The 22,015-nt window shown below is 38.3% G+C and overlaps 2 protein-coding genes across 5 annotated transcripts; both read right to left on the bottom strand.

Moving 5' to 3' along the window:
- Positions 1–2,755: 2,755 nt before the first annotated feature.
- Positions 2,756–6,395, bottom strand: LOC143368128 (odorant receptor 13a-like). Its single transcript, XM_076810511.1, has 6 exons — positions 6,022–6,395; positions 5,445–5,796; positions 4,346–4,576; positions 4,135–4,248; positions 3,896–4,051; positions 2,756–3,003 (listed from the first exon to the last, which is right to left on the bottom strand). The coding sequence occupies exons 1-6, from the start codon at positions 6,276–6,278 to the stop codon at positions 2,953–2,955; spliced, it is 1,161 nt and encodes a 386-aa protein (XP_076666626.1). The 5' UTR covers positions 6,279–6,395; the 3' UTR covers positions 2,756–2,952.
- A 4,585-nt stretch (positions 6,396–10,980) lies between these two features.
- Positions 10,981–21,360, bottom strand: Etf-qo (electron transfer flavoprotein-ubiquinone oxidoreductase). 4 transcript variants are annotated; one of them, XM_076814209.1, is made up of 8 exons: positions 21,173–21,360; positions 20,116–20,223; positions 18,531–18,879; positions 17,885–18,191; positions 17,564–17,805; positions 17,095–17,489; positions 16,792–17,013; positions 10,981–11,500 (listed from the first exon to the last, which is right to left on the bottom strand). In XM_076814209.1, exons 1-8 carry the CDS (start codon positions 21,204–21,206, stop codon positions 11,337–11,339), a joined length of 1,821 nt encoding a protein of 606 aa, XP_076670324.1. In that variant the 5' UTR covers positions 21,207–21,360; the 3' UTR covers positions 10,981–11,336. The 4 variants fall into 4 exon arrangements, with proteins under 4 accessions (XP_076670324.1, XP_076670333.1, XP_076670350.1 ...); XM_076814218.1 differs by having other exon boundaries at positions 20,116–20,218; positions 21,173–21,330; XM_076814235.1 differs by lacking the exon at positions 21,173–21,360 and adding an exon at positions 20,525–20,566 and having other exon boundaries at positions 20,116–20,218.
- Positions 21,361–22,015: the final 655 nt, after the last annotated feature.

Below are 22,015 nucleotides of genomic sequence, written 5' to 3' on the forward strand. Positions count from 1 at the left end.
AAAAGAATGTCGGACCAACGCTGCCCAAGGCAGAACCCGCAGGTCCTGTGGGGTTGTCCCACTACCGGCCACGTTGTCAGCGATACCACGCGACGTTGAAGAGGGGCGACCAATACAAACTAGCGTCTCCGTCGTTAACGAAGCTGGACGCTACGCATGACGCGTGTTTAGTGACACACGTGACACGTTTATTTCTCACGAATATGTACTGTACGGGAAAGGAACGGTTGGAAGGGGAACAGCCTCAGGGTTGCCAGGAAAATCCCTACCGTAGTGGAGGGGGAACACCTGCCTTGGCGTCGATTGGTTTGACATGTACCGCATTGCTGTAGGTGTTGCCCCTCCACTACGGTAGGGATTTTCCTGGCAACCCTGGGCACCGCTTTCATAGATCGATCCCTGACAACGCCTTCCCCTTGGTTTATTTCCTATCTTCTGACACTTTTTCTAGTGTAAAGACTGCCATATCCACCTCCTATATGTCGCAAATAAACCGTTTGGTCAAGAAAGATTTAACTCTGCGTGGTCACACCTTCTTATACTCACAAATTGGTTACATGGGGTTCACTGCACCCCAGCGTCACTTTTGACTTACCATTTTCGTATTTCTTTAATCTGTTAACTTTTGAGTGATAATTGTACATTTGTAATACTCATACAATCATGCTATAATAGTCTTCTTCTAGAAATGTAAATTTTTATATGATGAAATTTGTAGTTGAAAAATAGTGCGGAAAAACGATGTTTTTTGTTAAAATTCAACAAATTTTTAAATTCTAAAATTAAGGTACAAAAATGTACGGAAATATTAATAATAAATTAATATAATTTATTTGAGTGGGTGTTTTCATCCCTAGGATCGTTCCACTACTAAAACAAAAAATGGTTACATTATTACGTCAGTTGAACTACATTTTTACAAAGCGTCAAATTTTTCTGAATTATCAAGTTGCCGAACATCCCTTGTTAGATACCTTTCATAATCATCGACACATGTATTCGCCGGAACTGTGTTGTAGAAATCGGCACAAGGAGAGGCATAGAAAACAAGAGGAGATTATTTCTATAACTATTTAATTTCTGACTGAAGTGTTTTTAAAACGAGTGTGAGGAAAAATGCTGAAGAAAGTGTTTGTATGAAGTACAAGATTCTTGTATATTGTAGCTTTTAAATTCTACAATTGTTTTTCTCGCGTGTATTATCCTAATTGAAGGGAACAAACTAAAACTCTCTGATCTGTAACACACTACATTTTATATAATTATAATATACAGACAAACAATTGATCATCGATGACGTTAAAAACGCATCTTTCTTAACACTTTGACTGGCGTCGATGTGTTTGCACGCCCTGGGAATTGTATTATTGCACACTTTTGACGCCATTTCACATCAATAATTTTTCAAAGCCGTCGACAGCAGCGTGGCCAGAAGTAGAGAGAAAATGGTCGCGTAGGGAGCTCAGTGATGTAGTAGGGCAGCGCTGTCCAGCGGTGGAGCCCTTCACGCGCCTGCTTCCCCTTCCAACCGCTCCTTTCCCACACAATATTCGCGAGCAGCGTTGCCAGGAAACATTCCGTCTGAGGGAAATACTATGACGTCATATTACCTCCACTACCACTTTACACTTATCACCTACCTCACTTGCATCACGTGACTTGTGTTACGACCCCCATCTATATCTTCCCATTTTCCCTCATTTTTCCCTCGAACCTGATAACGCTGTTCGCGAAGAAAGTAGTAGTATTAACTCCCTGTGCCGACGTGTATCACTAACCCACACGTCATATGTAGCGTCATAGTCGCCTCTTTAGTGTCGCGCGGGATTCCTGGCAACGCGGATAAGAGTGGGAGAAACCCACAGAGCACATGTGCTCTAGCTTAGGCAGCGCTGTCCAGGTAGCTGTACAAGGCGCTGTCTCCCTACCACATAGGGAGTAGTATAATAGAGGAGGAATCCTCGCATGGTGTGCACAAGTCGTTTCAGTCTAGTACATACAACTGGTCTACGGAATTTAGAAATTGTTCGAATTATGTATATGTCAGCGTCAACGTGTTTGTGAGTGGAGTCGAGGGCGGATAGCCTCATGCTGTTCTACCTTCGATAATTTTATGACTGGGACTTGGGCTGTGTGTAGCTTTGAACAGGGGTGCATGAGACTAAACAGGCTTAGCATCAGGTGATGGCTGGTGACCACGTTCAGTCTACCAGCCAAGCTTGCCAGGTGAAAGCTTCAAAATAAAGGCCATGTGAAGTCGCATTACGTCATACAAAGCTTTATATACCTAATAATACGACTTATGCACCCCATGCGATGCTGCCATGGTGTGTTCCCCCTCCACTATTCCTTACTACGTCATATGGACTCCAAGCGGTCATGCCCTACTTCTGGCAACGCTTCTCCCGACTATCGGGTGGCTGAAGAACTGCTTGTTTGAACGAAGAGAGTAGCGTTAACCCTAAACTAGATAGATATAGTTTGGAGATAAAGAATGGTGACGCTGTTCCTTAAGGATCTAGTCACGGAGTGGGAAAGGCGAGGTTACCTTTTGAAAAGAATACTGTGATGAACCGCACGACACTTACTCAAGAGCCTTGGAATTAAGCGGTCTTTTCAATACATTTGTAACACATAATTAAAATAGCTCGAATAAGGTTGTATTTGGATTCATTTTCATCAGACAAAGCTCACCTATCCATTCGTAGTAGGACAGTACCCCCGTGAATATGTAATAGACAATATAGAAGTTTAAATTTTCATAAGTGTCGGTATGTGTTCAAAGTGCGGGGCGACCTGCATAAAACTTTCCTGGCGTAGAAGACTGCTCGGAAAGGCCTGATCGTTTTGAAGCGACATTTTCAAAACCGTGCTCCAGTCAAAGTGTGTACATTTCGGTCAAATACATATGTTGTTTCTATTTCGATTAATTCTTCTGAATTTCGTCGAGATTTAATACATTGCGTACAAAACCGAGACGTACGAAGCAGAAGTTTTCAACATCTGGAAATTTTAATTAATTACTTCTATAATAAAACATCCAATTGATATTTACATAGGAAATTATAAAAAAGCATGCAAATAACACTACCAAATAATACTAAGGAAATGGTAATAATAAAATTACACTAACAAATTTTTAATAAATAATTATCGCAAGCAATAAGCAAGTAAGTATCATACTCCAAACAGATATTATTTAACTTTTACAATTTTAATTTTAACTTTTTGAATTCTTACGGCATACCTAGTAAACTGTACTTCTAAAATATTATATACTATAGTACGCACTCGTTATAAGCCCGTTTCTACCATGCGTTGTACGCCCGGCGACTATCCCCACCATTTCTTGAAATCCTTCGGACGAGAGTAAGAGAATCCGAGAAGGGATCGCTCTTGGGTTTTCTCACTCACGCCATTGGCCGCGCGGATAGTGTCCACAACGCGTCGTATGCCCGCCAACAGCCCCGTTTATCGGGCTTATAACGAGTGCGTACTAGGGCGGAGCGGAAAATTTAAATTTGAATTTCCAGTTGGCCTGGGTGCGGGATAGTTGTCTTGTGATTAACCAGACACAACTGTAAAAAAAATTGGAAAAATATTCATGTCTGCGGATTCCTTTTTTTCCTAAAAATGATCATATAATCATATAATCGTATCATCATTTTTAGGAGAAAAAGGAACATGCAGACATGATTATTTTTCCAATTTTTTTTTTACAGTTGTGTTTGGTTAATCAACAGACAACTATCCCGCACCCAGGCCAACTCAAAATTCAAATTAAAATTTTTGCCTATATAGTATCGCTCCGCCCTAGTGCGTACTGTATATCGATTTGAAAAGTAAACAGGATAGAATGGTGCATAACATATCTATATTTACATAATTTTCTTACATTAGCATATGTCTGTAACGATAGAGTCACAAATTTTCCAGCTGTGAGTTTTAATTGCGATCGAGATTGCATTATTATAAATAATATATCACGAGCCTCTTCGGATTTTAAATTGTACCAAAGGAAATGATATACAGCAGCAGTAATATTTTCGCCCTAAAGGAGGATATGTTATTACAAAAAAAAATACCAAACCAGCATTTTTAAAATATTGTAAGTGTCTTGTTAGTTTGTCTCACCTTCGAAGTAAGATATTCACCAGTGTAACAAAGTATGAATGCTTCGCAATTTATAGCGATGTAATAAGGGAAACATTTCAGTGCTAACGCGAATCCATGTTCCATATTTAAAGACTTCATTATTAAAAAAAAGAATGTTAATGAATTCCAATATCAAATTAAACAATCACTTCAAATTACGATCAAAAACACATAAATTATATTTACTCACGACTACAAGGACGAAGCTTATAAAACAGATTACCGAAATATTTAACAAAAATTGTCCCAGTGATATATAAGTAAAAACCTTCTCGATATTTTTGGACAGACGTATAATTTTCTGGTGTCTAGTAACAATATCCCTTATTACCAAACTCTGCGATTTGTCCTTACCAGAATAATTAGATAATTCGATCAATTTTTGACAAAATATGTCGACTTGACTACCAACATGTAACATCTGAAACAATCGTTTGGTCAAATATGTACCTACATAACGTGTAACATATGTATACGTAACAAAGGATTACATAGACTGTAGCATGAGTCATAAACAACTTCCATTTTTATTTCTTTCACGCTACCCTCCATCGAATATTTCACAGTGGATTCTACCTTAATACACGTTTATCATTATCAATAATGGATATGTACGTATTTATTTTTCTGTTTAAGAACTAGTTTTCTTTCAGATGAAGGAGTTTTCAACAAGACTTAGCACTTAATCATCGTCACCGACGTTTCTTCCATTGAGGCCACTCTGAACGGATCAAGAATGACAAGAATACATAGCGGCCATTAACTAACGAGACGGGTGCAACAAAATCCAATGCAGATCGAAAATAAAACAAAAGAGACAGTCTAAATTAATTTTCAATTGTTTTTCTACATCACTATTGCTACTGTGTACGATTTTAAGAGGCAGTCAGTGTATATCGATTCTGTTTACAGTTTGAACGCATTTTTTTGGTTTATTAACTTTAAAATCCTTTACTATAATAACAATATGTATACAGGTAACCATATAAATATCCTTATGTCAATAAATTAACAACATTATATTGTGGGTCAAGTATTTTTACACACGTCTTTTACGTTATAGTTTTGTTTCCCATTACGACTTAATAATGCTTCACGATTTGTCCAAAACATTAAACATGCTTTTCATTTTAGCTAAGTCGATGAAAGATATCCACAAAAATTATATTTGTTATCCGATGGCAACAAGATGCTTGAAACAGTAAATGCGACGAATAAAAGAAAGAATAAAATTTTTCATAATCGTTTTTATTGTCGCTCCAAAGCACAATGAAAGAAAGGCTACTTACTAGAGCTGCTATCAATGCTATCGATGCGGCTGCTGCGTAAACTATAAATGCTTCGAATATAAATTGTACGACTACAATAAATTCGTAAACTGGAGACGCTGTATACTCAAATGGAAATTCCATCCTAATTAATAATTGTCTCGTTTTGGAAACTGACTCATCGTTATTCTCGCCAAATGATACCAACGCAAGTGCTACGTACAAAAAGAAGCTGATCCCAAAGTACGCAATGAAAAAATTCGTAATACGAGAAGATAAAATGGATTTATCTATCATTATTTGTTTATTTTCTCTAGAAGAGGAATTACTACTCCAATCTTCGGACCAAGTGGCCTGGATGTCACGAAAGGTTCTGCACATAATAAGTTTTGTAGTAATCACTACATAATTAAATAACAATTGTTTTTAGTTCATAATCGAATGTAAAAAACGGTTATTAAAAAATATTAAATTCTATTAAACCGTAGTAGTAACAATTACGTTACTATAAAGAAATAATCTTATTTAATATTGCACACTACTAGTTTACCCCAGCCCCCCTTTTTCGTAAATAAAGAATAATTAATACGACTCTTACCGATTATAAAACCAAATAACAATTAACTTGAGAAGAACAAGTGTATTCGATAAAGTAAGACTTAATCCGTCTAATACATCAACTAAGTTACTTGATGTGATGCGAGTTATACAGTACCAGTATTGAAATACTAGGGATGTTGATAATAACATTGTCCAGATAGCAATTTTCAAAATTGCATACGAAGAACTCGGCCAGATACCGAACACACGGAGACCGAATTCAAGCTGGTAATTAATTATACTCGCAGACGTCATTGGTGCCAATGTTCTTTGCACAGTAGCACGATCAAAATACAATTCGAAATATTGTTACAAACATTGGATAATAATATGCTGAGAACTATGTTTTTTTTCAACATTAAATATGTCGAGAATATGCAAAAAAAAAGTATTGCAGAGAATTATTACAAAGATGAAAAATGTTTATCTCAATTGAATACTTATCAGATCGTTCCACAAGTAATGCGAATTGGAACGAATTCAAAATAAAGAGAGCAAAGAAGAACGAATTGTCAAATTTACATATTCGTCACTGACATTCAATTCAAATACATTAAGTTACAGAATCTATCGTCACATAAGAATCTCTAGAAATTGCGCAAAATTTTAGAAATTCATACAGCATGGGATGTCCCGAAATGGGACATTGATTAAGAGTAACCAATTTTAGAATTCTGCTGTCGGTGATAAGTTTGCACGAAACATGTGGTAGTTGTAGCTTCTATGACATCCGAAAATCATAATTATTTAGTCGCTGTGGAACGAAAGAACATTAACAAATATGCTCAAACGATTAAATATCAAAGTAACTAAAAAATACTAATATTCAAACGGCGAGTCATTTGTGACGTTCTAGTTAAAAAAAATCGCAGGTAAATACTTAATAAGTTAATATTACAGATGAGATACAGATCCATGGGTGTGAAATAGGAATGTTTAATAACATTCCACTATATTTTGTAGCAGGCGCGGCCAGCCGAGAGCCGAAGACCTTCTTAAGGGGAGGTTCTGGTCTAGAGCCCCAAAAAATAGGTGATATTTAGGAATTAATTAAAGGAAAACTACTATATATAATTTAATGGGACTTGTTGCATTGTATTAAGGATGTCTTATGTTATAGAAATATATTTTTTGTTTTATAATTAATCAGTGCAAACAGCCCTGGGGAGTCGTTAAAGTTAAGGCGTCAAAAAATTGATCCAAATCGGTGGGACCTGTATCTCTAAAAGTTATTATCCGATTCGACTGAAACCTTTTTTATTTTGAAGATTATTCTTTTTTCTAGGGGGAGAACTAAAAAAAATTACAAAAATTACATTTTTTTTAGAAAATAACGACACTTCACGTTTGAAATCACTTTTCCATGTATTTTTCGTCCTTTCAACGCCTTTAAAAATTATAAATTTTCAACTTTTTGTAATTTTTTTAGTTCCCCCCCCCCCTAGCCAAAAGAATAATCTTCAAAGTAAAACAAGTTTCAGTCGAATCGGATAATAACTTTTGAAGATACAGGTCCCACCGTTTTGAGAACATTGTTTCGAGAAAAACGCATTTGAAGTTTTACGTGAGCGCCGAGTAGCCGGTTGTGACCCATGTATTTGCCGCGACTCAAATGCCTATAACTTCGGGAATTTTACGAATTTCAACAAATCCTTTCAAACCCGTTTTCCTAAAAGGTTGAACATTCGAAAAATGAAATAAAAGAAAAATCGACATTTAGACCAGAACCTCCCCTTAAGTTCTGGGACCCGAGTAACAACCGAGCGCGGAACTGTAAAGCCGGGTCCACATTTGTTACCGCACCTCGCTCTGTTACCGCGACCTGTTACCTAAATAGGTAACTGATCCTGGTAACTGCATACTGTGACTCGTTACTTGGCTCGGCCGTTCCGATGAATGTCTCGGAATCGTTTGACATCGTCGGACATCGTCTACATTTCTTACCCTGATCGGTTAGCTAGATAACAGGTCGCGGTAACAGAGCGAGGTGCGGTAACAAATGTGGGCCCGACTTTACCTTGCTAACCGTTGCGTGGGATGCGGGAGAACTCCAAGGGTGTACAGGCTCGTACCATGGTCCATACTAGCCTGCATGGGCGCACGTACACTTTTGCAGTTCTCCCGCAACCCATGCTGTGGTTAACATAACAGTTCTGCGTGTTTTACAGTCAAATAGGAATATTCTGTGAGAATCTGGATCAACCATTTTTTATTATTGCATTTAGTTGCAAAGTCGATGAACAGGTTGTCGATTGTCGCGCCTATGCAGCAACAATCTTGTGGTATATTGGTTTATCTTAACAACCAGCTATTAAGTACTTACTTGCGAATTGCGTTAACAATTATTTCACAAATACTCCGTCAACAGAAATGATGGCAATGAAAGACATTAAGTAGGCGAAAGATTAGTGACTTTCTGATGATTACACATCTTTATTATAAATTTTTCGACCAATCTTCAAAAAATAATGATGATTTTCGACGTCTTTGAAATCACGAGCTATACAGGGTGTTCGGCTACACGTGGGAATACATTTAAGAGGTGATTCTAGACACCAGACTAAGCGGAAAATCAAGAATAACGATAATGCGGTTGAGGCTTCAATCGTTAGTTATAAGCGTTTAAGGATACGCCTAAAAGCAGGCAATCCGCGTACAGCGATGCACGCGGGACAAGTCAAGCGAGGGGTCGAGCAGTGGTCATCAAAATCACTCTCGCACGGAGTCACTGGGGTCACCAAAGGCTAGTGTCTAGAATCACCGCATAAATTTAGTCCCACGAGTAGCCGAACACCCTGTATAAAATATGAAAGAAAATTCGCATTACTGTGAGATCACGTGATAATTAATATTTTATTCATTTTACGTCTACGGAACTATACGCGGATTTAATGAAGAATTGCATTAAAATTCAAATTAATCTTAATCTGAAAATAATCTGAAAATGAAAGAGACAAAATTGTTTTTTAGTCACACTGGAACCACATCTTATATAGAACCGACCATATTGCAAACCGAACATATAGCTCTAAGTATTACAGTTTCATGGTGCGCAGTGGAACGTCTACTACATACTGAGCTTTCTTTAAAGTGGTTATCGATCAAGCGCAATCACCAGTCTAGTATTACATAAATAAACCTCCGAAAAAAGATACAAGCAAAGCAACTCATAACCAGTAGTTACTAACTAGTAGTTAGGGTTCCAAGAGGGAAAAGGAATATTTTTTATTTATTGCTGTAGGGGCACGACCATTATGAAGCATTTGCATTGAAAATGTTGCAATTGCACGGTACATTGCGTCTTTCTTGTAACTTTCTGTTAGTAGGTACTGTTCTTTGACATTATCTTTTACGTAAATAATTTTTTAACAAAACACTTACTGACGTATGTGAAACGTGCATGCGTATGATACTGGCATCTGTACATCTGTAGATTATTCTCTCTTTAAAAATATTATATGCGAAATGTGGAAAAGAATTCAGAATTCTCTCAGAATTGTTTATACACATTAAAATAATGAAAACATTTCCGACACAAGGTGTGGTACCTAAAACGGGGCACCTGAATAACATAATTTAATGTGAATAATTATTTTGTAAGTGGAGACTGTCACAGGTTTTAAATGGAATATATTTTTATTACTCTCTTTCTAATAGAGCATTTTTATATACAACGACCTATAGCTAAAGGTCATTCAAGATCGCTGAACCTCAATTATGAAAGAAAAACTTTGGTATTTTATTTACTTACATACACACTGCCACTGGCAGTGTTCGAAATGGAGACCTCAAGGTTGTCGGCGACCTGGTCGCTGGTTGCGATACTTGGTATTAGAAAAAATACTCGTATCGAAGGGTGAGTGTACTTCGACAATAGACAACAAAGAGGAAAGGGAAAGTAGGTTGATTTATTCTATGATTAGTTGAGTTAAGGGTGCCGCCTCATTGGCAACTCAGAGACAAAGTATCAGCGTTGCCGGGAAATGGGTTCGGTGCTCATCTATTTGTAGTGGGGGGAGAGCTGGGACACGCCACGCATGCGCGTGATGACGCCGTGACGTCAAACCAATCCACGCCAAGATGGGAAACGATGGGAAACGAACCGACGCCAGCGCTAAGCCAAACCAAGTGAGGCCGCAGCCAACCAGCGACGCTATCTCCCCCGCCGATTTCCCGGCGACGCTGTACTCCATTCCACATAAGAGCGGACCTACGCCCCTACCGATTTGCGACCGATCTGCGTAGCTCCCACGGATCTGACACACGCGATTGCTCGTAGCACTATTACGATTGGTCATAGCACTTTCCCTGCCGGTTTTCTACCAATCAACAATATATCCCTGAGCGGAACGAGTGCGCTCTAAAGTGGAATGCAGTGTAGTTGACCGTGGCCTCACTTGGTATCAACACGTTGTCTATCTGGTGCTGTTCCTTGCTCGCTGTCAGTCCCTCTGACTCGCGCTCGTCCCATCTCACTCTCGACTTCGGCAAGAAAGAAGCGAGAAACGATCGCACGCCCCCTTTATGTTGAATGGTCACCGCCGCGCCAGTCCCGAGCTGCGAGCTTTCAACGAAGAAATACTGTAATTTAGTATTTCTGGAATCAAGACTCCACACTGTCCACACTGAGGTGAACAGTGTTAAGGTGAACTCCAACAGGAACCTGATGGTTCGGCGAGTGCGAGTCGGCGAGCCGACAAAGAACGGGAAGCCCAAAACCAGGCAAGCGCCCGCGCCGCTGGAGTTACGTTTAGTTAACACTGTGTTCGCCTCGATGTGGACGCGAAATAAAGGAATTTCTTTAAACATTAATTATAAGTCCAATGTATATACAACATTTTTTTTTTATACTACAAAATATATTTATCACAATACAACATATGTTAGGTACGTAGTCTCATGAAAATAGAATTTCTTCAAAACCCTTTAAAACACATTACTGTTACGTGTATATACAGTGTGCGGGTGTTATTCCATTAAATAATATGCATGCAAATTGAGAAATTGATCCAAAATATATAAGTACCTACGTAGCATTTTCGTTTACAGATTATTTGTAAATTTGATAATACGCTGTACATAAAAGTATGAATTACCTTAACTGTTATTCTCATTATTTATCTAATTAACAATGTCGACTGTTTTGATCAGCATCTTCGAGTTAAATGTTGTATATTGTATACAGCTTTGTAGAATGTTATAAAAGACAAAACGTATTTTTATAAATTGGAGAATTCATTATTACATCTTTAAATGGGCCTATATACACTTTGGCTTTCGTAAGAAAAAATTTTAACAATTTCCAAGTTCCTGTTACATTCCATTGTAAGCTGGCCCACCTCCACCTTCGGGTACAACCCAGTTAATATTTTGACTTGGGTCTTTAATATCACATGTTTTACAATGGATGCAATTTTGTGCGTTGATTTGCAGTCTTTCTCCCTCTCCAGATTCTAATGGTACAAACTCGTACACACCTGAAATTGAGAAATTTGTAGTATAAATAAAAAAAACCTCCACCTCAAACAATTAAAGAATTTCATGGCACAGTTTCATATAACATAAAACACCAATTAAGTATTCATTGTAACAATTACTTTAAATCTACTATAGTTTTTAAGATATGCTGGAAAATAGGAAAGCATACATTGACATTTAAGGGGTGTGTTTTCACCCGAAGGAACCAAAAAGTTAAAGCCGATCTTGCTAGCTTCTTTCGTCTGAACGTGTTAGACTGGAAGAAGAGCACCCGAGTATGCATTCGTGGCCCTTGTTTGGCTGTAAAAGTGCGCTTAAAAAGTGATGGGAACATGCGTGCCTTCAATCGGTTAACAATTTTGGTGGAAAACCCCGGCTGCTCCGCATCACCTGTCGGAGTTGGTACGGGTTAGATAAAAGTAAGGCCGCCTACGTCACCGCGGGGTCTACACATTTTAATCTATATTTTTATTTATTTACTAGCATCCCCCGTCTCGGCTTCGCCCGAAATATTAGCGTGACATAATCTGTAATCGGCAATCTGTAAACTCGAGACCCCTCGGCCACTTATCCCCGCCGCGGTGCTGTTTTGCAAGCGAAAAGCGCTCACCCGGTCGCCGCCTAGCGGTAGCGTCCCGATCTACTATTATTTAAAAATCAGTATTTAAAAAAAATAAAAACGTTAGAACCTTCCTCTCGCCAAGACCAACAAATTGATGTAACACACTTGTGCGTACAGTTCATATTTACTGAGAAACCGCATTTCAAAGTATGCAACTTCAAATTTATATAATAGTATAGATTACGTAGACTGACGGAGGGGGCCGCACTCTTATCTGGCTGGCAGTAATAGGTACCGGCGCGTCAGGCGCGGTACCGGCGCGTCAGGCGCGGTACCGGCGCGTCAGGCGCGGTACCGGCGCGTCAGGCGCGGTACCGGCGCGTCAGGCGCGGTACCGGCGCGTCAGGCGCGGTACCGGCGCGTCAGGCGCGGTACCGGCGCGTCAGGCGCGGTACCGGCGCGTCAGGCGCGGTACCGGCGCGTCAGGCGCGGTACCGGCGCGTCAGGCGCGGTACCGGCGCGTCAGGCGCGGTACCGGCGCGTCAGGCGCGGTACCGGCGCGTCAGGCGCGGTACCGGCGCGTCAGGCGCGGTACCGGCGCGTCAGGCGCGGTACCGGCGCGTCAGGCGCGGTACCGGCGCGTCAGGCGCGGTACCGGCGCGTCAGGCGCGGTACCGGCGCGTCAGGCGCGGTACCGGCGCGTCAGGCGCGGTACCGGCGCGTCAGGCGCGGTACCGGCGCGTCAGGCGCGGTACCGGCGCGTCAGGCGCGGTACCGGCGCGTCAGGCGCGGTACCGGCGCGTCAGAGTGTCAGACACGGGACCGGCGGAGTAGGTACCCCTTCCTAAGCGCCTGGCAACACCATGATGCAGACGATGAGCACCTCTTTCCCTCTCTATGGTGGTCTCTTATCCTCTGACAGGGAGGGGGCACCTGCTCCCCGCTGATGTATATGCAGTCGACAGGAACTTCAATATTTGCAATTACTTAATTCGTTTTCAAGGGTCTACAAAATCTGTTTTTCCCTTTTACACATTCATGGACTTGAAACAAAAATATTCGCCATTCTGGTAAAAAGCGAAAAATGATTCAAAGACTAGAATGAAGTATTTCAAAAAGAGAAGGAATTATTTTCATTCTGTTCATGCTGCTTTTTCATTAAATCTGTTTGATCTAAAGTAGCCTTCATTTACTTCAACATACAAGAATACAAACCATCCAGACAAAATTTTCAAAGGAAAGTAAAAATTGAATAAAATGAAATATGGATGCATCAGAAAAGATTTTTTAATTATCTTGCATTTAAATGCAATGAAAGAAATTGCGAGCAAAATTGTCTTTTACATAAAAAATGATAAATGATCCCTAGTGTATAATAATTAATCTGATAATTGTTTAAGAACAAGAAATCTGGGTGCCGATTACTGCAGATATCGCGTTTTTCAAATATTCTATGTTTGTATATTTCACCCTTCCAAACGTAAACGCGCAGAGTTTCGTTTCAGAGGTCACCTTATGCCCTCCGCCAGACAGTCAATAACCTATTCCCCACCACTTTCCAGGCATTCGAGTCATCCTGTAGGAAAACAACTCCGTATCGAGCTCCTCCCTGTCTCCCCGACAGCGAGCCTCGGAGAAAGAAAGAAACCACTCCGCAAAAGAAATAGAAAGAATGGTATAGTGGTTATCAAGGGTGGTGAGAGATGATATTAAGCACGGAAGACGTATTTTCTTTGCTTGCCAGTTTATAAATGTTACTTCATATCAGTTTCCTTTTAAGAACGACACCAAATGACTGTTAAAACAATATTGTACGCCGTTATTATTTGCCTGTAGCTTGTCTATTTCTTTAATATACAGTAAACTAATAGCAAAATCTCCTTTCATCATGTAGCAGATCTTTAACTAAATACAATGGTTGACTATGTTCGATATATTCCAATTGTCTACCAAAGGTGAATTATTAAATCATTATTACATGCAAATCTATTTATGGCAAAGAGGCATATCTACAAGAAATAATGAATATATCAATGTTCAATAAAATATTCCTCGCGCTTAATTTCATACGGTTCACTAGGGTGGCCCTTTATTTTTCAACATCCGATTTCTTTTGCTCTCACCCCCTAGTATGGTTGCATTCCATAAGAAAATAATCCATGAAAAAGTTTCTTGCAATCGGACAACAGGAAAGGGTGGCGATCAGGCCTTAAAACTTAGAATTCATCAATGGTTTCGATTTAAAGAATTTCTCAAAAATGGTAAGCCCTATTGTTGCATATGAGCGATCCATGGTCCCCCGGCTGTCCCAAAATTATACCGATATGTACCCCGGAAAAAATCAACATAGGTGTACCTTTTTTTGCTAATAACTTTTTAATGAACAATGTCAGTCAATTAAGTTATAAGAGAAAGTTAATCAGGGTCAACTTTCTCTGCCATATTATTCAAATGACTAACAAACTGCGCGGTCGTTATAGTCAGCACCCTGTATAATGATATCTTGGTGCTACAGTAATTCTTTCAAGTGAGAAGTTTATGAAGTACTTCTATATATTAGCGAAATGACAAAAAAATTTCATTGCCATTTCATTCAGCAGTGGTTTCATCAGCAAAATGGCAAAAAATCTTCATTGCTATTTCATTAACAAGTGGTTTCGTCAAATAGAATATAGATATTTGGGAATAAAGCGACGAGTAATATCAGACAATTAATGTCTGCAGTGCTAGAGACGAATAGGGAGGCCACATTGTGTGGCGAGGTTGTTGGCCGCAGCTACGTGCACCTCGAATTCGGGAGTTGAGCTTGGTCGAGGGTAGTCTAGCCATGGGGGGTGCCCGGATGGCTCAAGTTCAAGGACGCATTGGTCGATAAACCCGGACGAGATTCAGGGAGGGAGAAGAAAAGGAGCGAAAGATAGAGGGTAGAAAGTGAGAGAAAGAGAAAAAGTAGAGGGGTACGCGCGACTCTATGGAAACTTACAGCAGCCAAGAAATATTCAATTTACAAAGCGTAGAAATTGTAGGATAGTTGTAGGAGTGAAGAGAAAGATATTATAAACTAAAGTCCGTTCAACGAGCCGAGTCACCAGTTATAAACAAAATATGCACGTGGGAGAGCTATTGGCTATTTGCTATTGTCGTTCCTGGCCTGTCTGGACGCCGTCACGTGCCTTTGTTTAAAGCTGGTGACTCGACTCGTTGAATGGACTATATATATATATTACAAATACCAGGCAAACGACGGACAACACAGTCTCATAAACGCGATAGTATTGAAAAACTGGAGTTCAGTTTTGTAGAAATCGAAAATTTACAAAACTTGTGTACAAAATTAATTTGTTAGTATTATGTAAATGATAAAATAAACATTTAGTACTTCGACTTTGTAAAAATGGATGTCATTACAAAGAACAGTTTTGCTGAAACCAATCAGTGTAAATCTTCGCATGATAGAGTGGTATGATTCGTAACACTCCGTAATAATATAAATTTATTCACTAAACTATATATTTGTAAAGTAAAAAACATTATTAATATTTTATGTTCGTGGGAAGTATTTCAGAATTGTATGTCTTATGTGTGAATATACGAATATTGTCCAATGTTCTCACAACTGCATTATACATATTTATAAGATTTACTTTTATCCGTTAAATTATCACAATTATTAAGTAAATATAACAGAACCGTGTAAAATTGTATAAAAATATTTCCACTTGTGTGGTAAAAAAAAGGTAAACAAAAGTTTTTCAGATTTTAACAGAGAATGAAAACAAACTGCCAATACAAATTGTTGAAATTATTTCAAATTATGTCAAATTATATCATGACGGTTTTCGCTTTAATGGTTCCCCAAATACTACGGAATATAAAGCACACAGTTCTATTTATAAAAAAAGCAACAACAAGTAGATATCAATTTTTTGTGACAAAAAATAATTTTTAAATTTATGCATCGAGCAATTACTCCTCGTTGATAATTAAGAAACTCTAGCTTATAATTCCATTCTGACAAAGATCAAAAGTAACTAAAAAAACGTAGCGATCGCTGCAGTAATCACCCTATACATGCATACATAAACTGTAGAAATATCAACATCCGCAATGCAGTGACGGGGGCGACTTGTTCCTCAAGTCATATTTACGGTACATAAATGCTATTTATGCACCGTCGACATGAAACATCCTCGAATAAATTCAGTTGAACTCTTCTCAATCTTAATGAGTTCTTCACGCATGCATTGCATATACACGGCAAAATAATATTTGTTGCGAATTCATTTCTCACTTAATGATGAAATGTACGAAACTCAAAATTGTGATTCTCTAAATATGTTGAAAACTAAATGAAAAAGTAATTCATCGATTAACACTATAACACTATATTTTAAAAGAAATTATAGCAACAATTCATAGAAAGTATATAAAAATTTGAAATATTTACAGAACAATAAAAAAAATATATTACTTTAGTACTATACAAATTAATTAATTTACACGATATATTTACCACGAATAAAAAAAATAACTGAACAGTGTTCATCAATTTATAATCTATTACGAAACATTTAAATTGTTGATTATAAATGTAATTTATTATAAGCGATTATAATATTCTTATGAACTATGAAGTGTGCTCAACAGACGAAAACGGAACCACAAAGAAGAAGTAAGAAAACGGGGAGGGTTTTTTTTTTATCTATCATAAAAAAAACTATTACTCACCGGCAGGACAGAATCGACTTTCTGGTCCAGCAAATTCTGCTAAATTTCTTTTTACCGGAACCGTGTCATCGGCCAATGTAAGATGAGGTGGCTGGTCGGCTTCATGATTCGTACCGGTAAGAGCCACCGAAGACAGTAAATCGAAAGATATTTCATTATCTGGTTTTGGATATTCGATTGGTGTACATTCAGACGCCGGTTTCAACTTCTTGCAATCTGGACCTAAACAAACATTGCCATTCGTAACAATAAGTAACCTTTCATTTCGCCATTTAATTCTTTCATAAGTAACATTAACTTTACCATTGTGAGAAAAAGTCCATGGTTCCCTTCCACCAATTAAAATTGTAAATGCAGAGTACGATAAGCCTCCATAAATACCAAGAGTTGTGTGAAAACTTGGTCTCACATTTCTAACAGCCCGTAATTCCTTATAAATCCAACTATTTTCTATCTTGTCTGTGTAAGTTGTTGGTTCTAAGCCTTTTGTAGGCGAAGGACTGCTTTCTGCATCCATTATAGCCTCTACGGCACTTTCTGCCGCGAGCATTCCGCTTTTCATAGCATTGTGGGTTCCTTTAATTTTTGGCACATTTAGGAATCCTGCTGTGCAACCAACGAGACAACCGCCAGGGAACTGAAGTTTTGGAATACATTGGATGCCTCCTTCTACTAAAGCTCGGGCACCATACGCAACTCTAAAATAAATGATTACAACATTATAAACGCCAAAAGAATGAAAAAAATTCCTTATTCGCGTCTATAAATTTACCTTTTCCCTCCTTCAAGTATGGATCTAATACTCGGATGGTGTTTAAATCTTTGAAATTCTTTAAATGGATGTAAGTAAGGATTAGAGTAATCTAGTCCAATAACGAAACCTATAGCTATAAGAGGTGTATCTTCGTTAAGGTGATATAAAAACGAACCACCGTACGTATCTCTCTTTAATGGCCAACCAACTGTATGTTCGACTGTGCCTGGCCTGTGGTTCTTCGGATCAATCTCCCAGATCTAATAAGAATCATGTCTACGTTGTATTCTTCAAATGTACATTGAAAACATATGAAAACTGGTAACTTGTGTTAACTACCTCTTTTAATCCAATACCATAAGATTGAGGCTCACAATTCTCCCTGAGATTTAATTTCTGCGAAACCTGCTTTGTAAGATGTCCGTGGCAACCTTCTGCAAAAATTGTACATTTCGCATGCAATTCCATTCCGCGCTCAAAAGTATCCTTCGGCGAACCATCTTTAGCAATACCAACATCATTTGTGGCTATTCCTTTAACAGATCCATCATCGTGATAAAGCACTTCCGCCGCGGCGTATCCAGGATATAACTCTACTCCAGCAGCTTCCGCTTGTTGTCCAAGCCAGGCTACAACGTGACCCAATCTACGCAGAATAGTAATTAGAAAAAGGATATCCAAAAATTGTATTACTCGATTAACCCTCGGGTGTCACACTGGGTTAAATTGACCCGGATTTCGACTTTGCGACCAAATATCTTTGAGGCATCATTGACAATTATACTACTGGCGCCATGTAGTACTATTTTCATGTATCCTCTACAAGTAGAGATACTTCCCGACTGTGCGGAAGCGTCAGTGCGTGTTTGAAAGCCGTCGAAATTTGAGGTAGGGTCAAATTGGCCCATGTGTGACAACTACGTTTGAAAAAGGAGGTGTGACAACCAAGGGTTAACTTTACTAATTTGCGGTAACAAATTATTACCTGACTATGTAATTCCCATGATTGCACAACGGCATTCCTTTTATAATTGGTATTGATATTCTGCCTTTCTCAGTGAGAAATGCAAATTTATCATGTGCGACAGGAGTATTCAATGGCGCCCCCAATTCCTTCCAATTTGGAAATAGTTCATTTAAAGCAATCGGGTCTAAACAAGCTCCGCTGAGAATATGACCTCCAATAGTGGAAGCTTTCTCAACAACGGTAACTCTAAGTTCTCTTCCATGTTTCTCTGCTAACTTCTTTGCTTGAACTGCAGCAGATAGTCCAGCTGGTCCGCCACCAACAATTAATATGTCAGTTTCATCTACATATCTCTCCATGTTTATATCTGCGGAACATATTTAATGCTTGATGGGTGGAAAAGCAATTAGCATGTTTTACTTCAGTTTATGGGAATACCTATATTAAAGTGACCAGATATCTTCTGTTCTAATGCGGGACAAGCAAGCAAGCAAGCAAAAAAAAGGATTAACAGATCCGTGACGTGATCTTTTCCGTAATTTATTAAAGCATTTACAATATATTTAAAAATACATACAGTCGGTGTAGAAAGTATTTGTACAGCGACCAGTTTAAAATAAAACTGGATATAATTACGTTATTAATAAATTTTAGTGAAAAAGAATGATTTACAAATATTCTTTAATGTTTTTAGAATGGACCTTGTGTAAACAAAATTTTATTACTCCTGATCTTTACGAAAATATTAATAAACAGACCCAAGTGTACAGAAATAGACGCGTAGAAAGTATTCGTACACTTCTTATTTCTCGTAGTAAATCTAATGTAAACACAATACGACCTACCGGATACAACGAGTAATAACAAAGCCGATTAATTTCAAGGCAGCGTTTGTGGAAGCAATACAAAAATTAGGATTATTTCTCAAGATGGGTCGTAAATGTTCTGAAATAACGGAAAATGAACGAAAAATTATTATTGGCTTACACAATCATTGCAAATCGCTTGCAACAATTGCTCGCATTGTAAATAGACCAAGGTCTACTATTGAGATCATTATCGATACTGTGCCCGGATGGAAAGAAGTCAGTTGAAATGTCACAGGGGCAAGAGGGGTTCCTCGCTCGCATTAGCTCCCGCCGCCCGTGTCACGTTTGCTTACTTTGTACTCGTCGACTCGCTCTGCACTGGTGTCAGAAAATGACTTGGAATGGTTGTTTCTGATAGAAACGAAGATAGCTCTATAAGAATCAACCAATCCAAGTCTTTTTTTGGCACCAGTGCAGAGTCAGTGCGAGTTACCAAATTCGCTATAAAGCTATTTCTAGAAAATTATCACTGTACGAATGCTTTTTACTCCGACTGTACTTGTGATTATAATGTGATACAGTAAAACGAAATTAAAAATATTTATTTTTTCACAACAAACAAAAGTAGAGGGAACAGTAACTTTATGCCATTGCGAAAATGTAAAAGGTTACATGTCCAACCCGGGACAGTTTTCAATGTAGGACAAAGGGCTGAAATGTGGGATTGTCCCGCACAATGCGGGACGTATGGTCACTTTAACTTATATACATTATTAGTAGTCATGAATTTATACCTTTCCATCGTGAATCTGTCTCCCTGGGCACAACTGTATAATGAGTGGTGATTTTTGGAAACTTTTCCTGGGAATAAGCTCTTTGGAACATCCATTGCCACCTCTGTACTGCCGATAGAATAAATGTGATTAAAATGGAATATTATCATTTAATTTATAGTTTGCTAATATTTTTAATTAATGCGAATCATTTTTACATTCTTTGAATTTATAAAAATTTTAAACAAAATTACGTGGAAGGTGATTCCAGAATTTACGAGATATATTCTAATTGATGGCAGATTCGAATGAAAATACAAGTTTTTAAATCTATTGTACTTGCGCATTACAATTCTCTTGTCACGTGTAATTTGACAAGTGCATGGTACGTACATACATCTATATCAGAGAATAAACAAAGGACAATAACCTAACACTAGAATCCTAACAAAACTCGCCTGACTGCAACAGGACGTTTCTACTTGGCTTCATTTTCTTATGTAGGTAAAAAGAACGTCGAACTCTATAATTGTGCATTTTGCATTCAAAATTATGTCATAGCTACGCGTGTACATACGTATATGTGTAGGTATATATTAATATCCATATCAAAAGTTCAAAGTTCAGCAGTGTCACGCGTGTCATACAAAATGCAGCGTAAAATAACTAGTCCATCATAAAATTGTGTGCATAAAATGTATAAATTATATTATGATTGTCAAAATACTTCGCGAAATGAATTCATGTACTCAATAACGAATATTTTGGACAACATTCATAGAATTAAATAAGAAAGATTGAATATGAACTTTCTAAAATGACAGTATGCACTTATTATATTTAATTGTATATTTCGCAAATTCATATAAAATACTACATGGAGTACAAGGCAGAACATTATGTAGCTGCAATCTACAAAAGACATCTGCCCTCGCCTTCACTCATAGCGTGAATGGCCTAATAATTAAATAAGTCAACCAATTTATTATTGTACAAAGAACTTTCAAAATTATCTATTTGTTAAAGTTTGATATTTTATATTATATGAAAGTATAATTAGTATTATCAATGAACTTACGGCTATTGGATGGATTAAATATTGCACGAGCCATAATTGTTCATCAACAATGAACGGATTGTAGTCTCGATAATGATACCGGTCAACTTATAGTACATGAATCGTGGCCAGCTGTTGCTGCAAGTGTATTCTGAAATCAGTCTTCAAAACCACAATCATTGCTCTCTTCTTTTCCATTTCATGTGTTCCCTGTTGGAGCTGCCAGTTCGAACCGCATTAAAAAATTTTAAATCCGGATTGATGCGGTTTTCTTCCCGTAAATTCCAGATTGAACCCGATGAAATATTTTTATCGGTTTCAAACCGGATATGCATGTAAAAATCTCGACGGTATGCATCCCGTGAATTATTTGCTCTGCCAATCCGGATCGCGACACACTCGAAAGAGCTTGTGGCATTTCCAGATTGAATCCGTAAGATTTTTGATCCGCAATTTCAGATACGAAACTTCCGGGTTTATACAAATGGCAGTTCCTGATAGAAATTGATAAATTTCGCACATGCAAATCCTGTTTCATCCATCGATCTGGATATCCGCATTGAATCGGATTCGTTTTTGAACTGGCACAAATCACTGCTTGAAAATCCACGTAGTACCGCATTGAACCAGATAGATCCAGTTCAAAATTCAACGCGGTTCTAACTGGCTGTTCCAGCAGGGTTTGGACAGACCTACATCGATATTTGTTTGGAGAACGTTATGTTGTCGCCATCTGAACATTATCCTACGAACTATGATTCTACCTAAAACATTCTATATTATCACAGACGAGGTATAGAATAGACCTATCAAGCACAGACGATTCTTCCATAGACGAGGTATAGATTCTTCTATACTAAAACG

This window comes from Andrena cerasifolii, chromosome 1, assembly GCF_050908995.1.
Source record: "Andrena cerasifolii isolate SP2316 chromosome 1, iyAndCera1_principal, whole genome shotgun sequence".
Classification (NCBI taxonomy): Eukaryota; Metazoa; Arthropoda; class Insecta; order Hymenoptera; family Andrenidae; genus Andrena; species Andrena cerasifolii.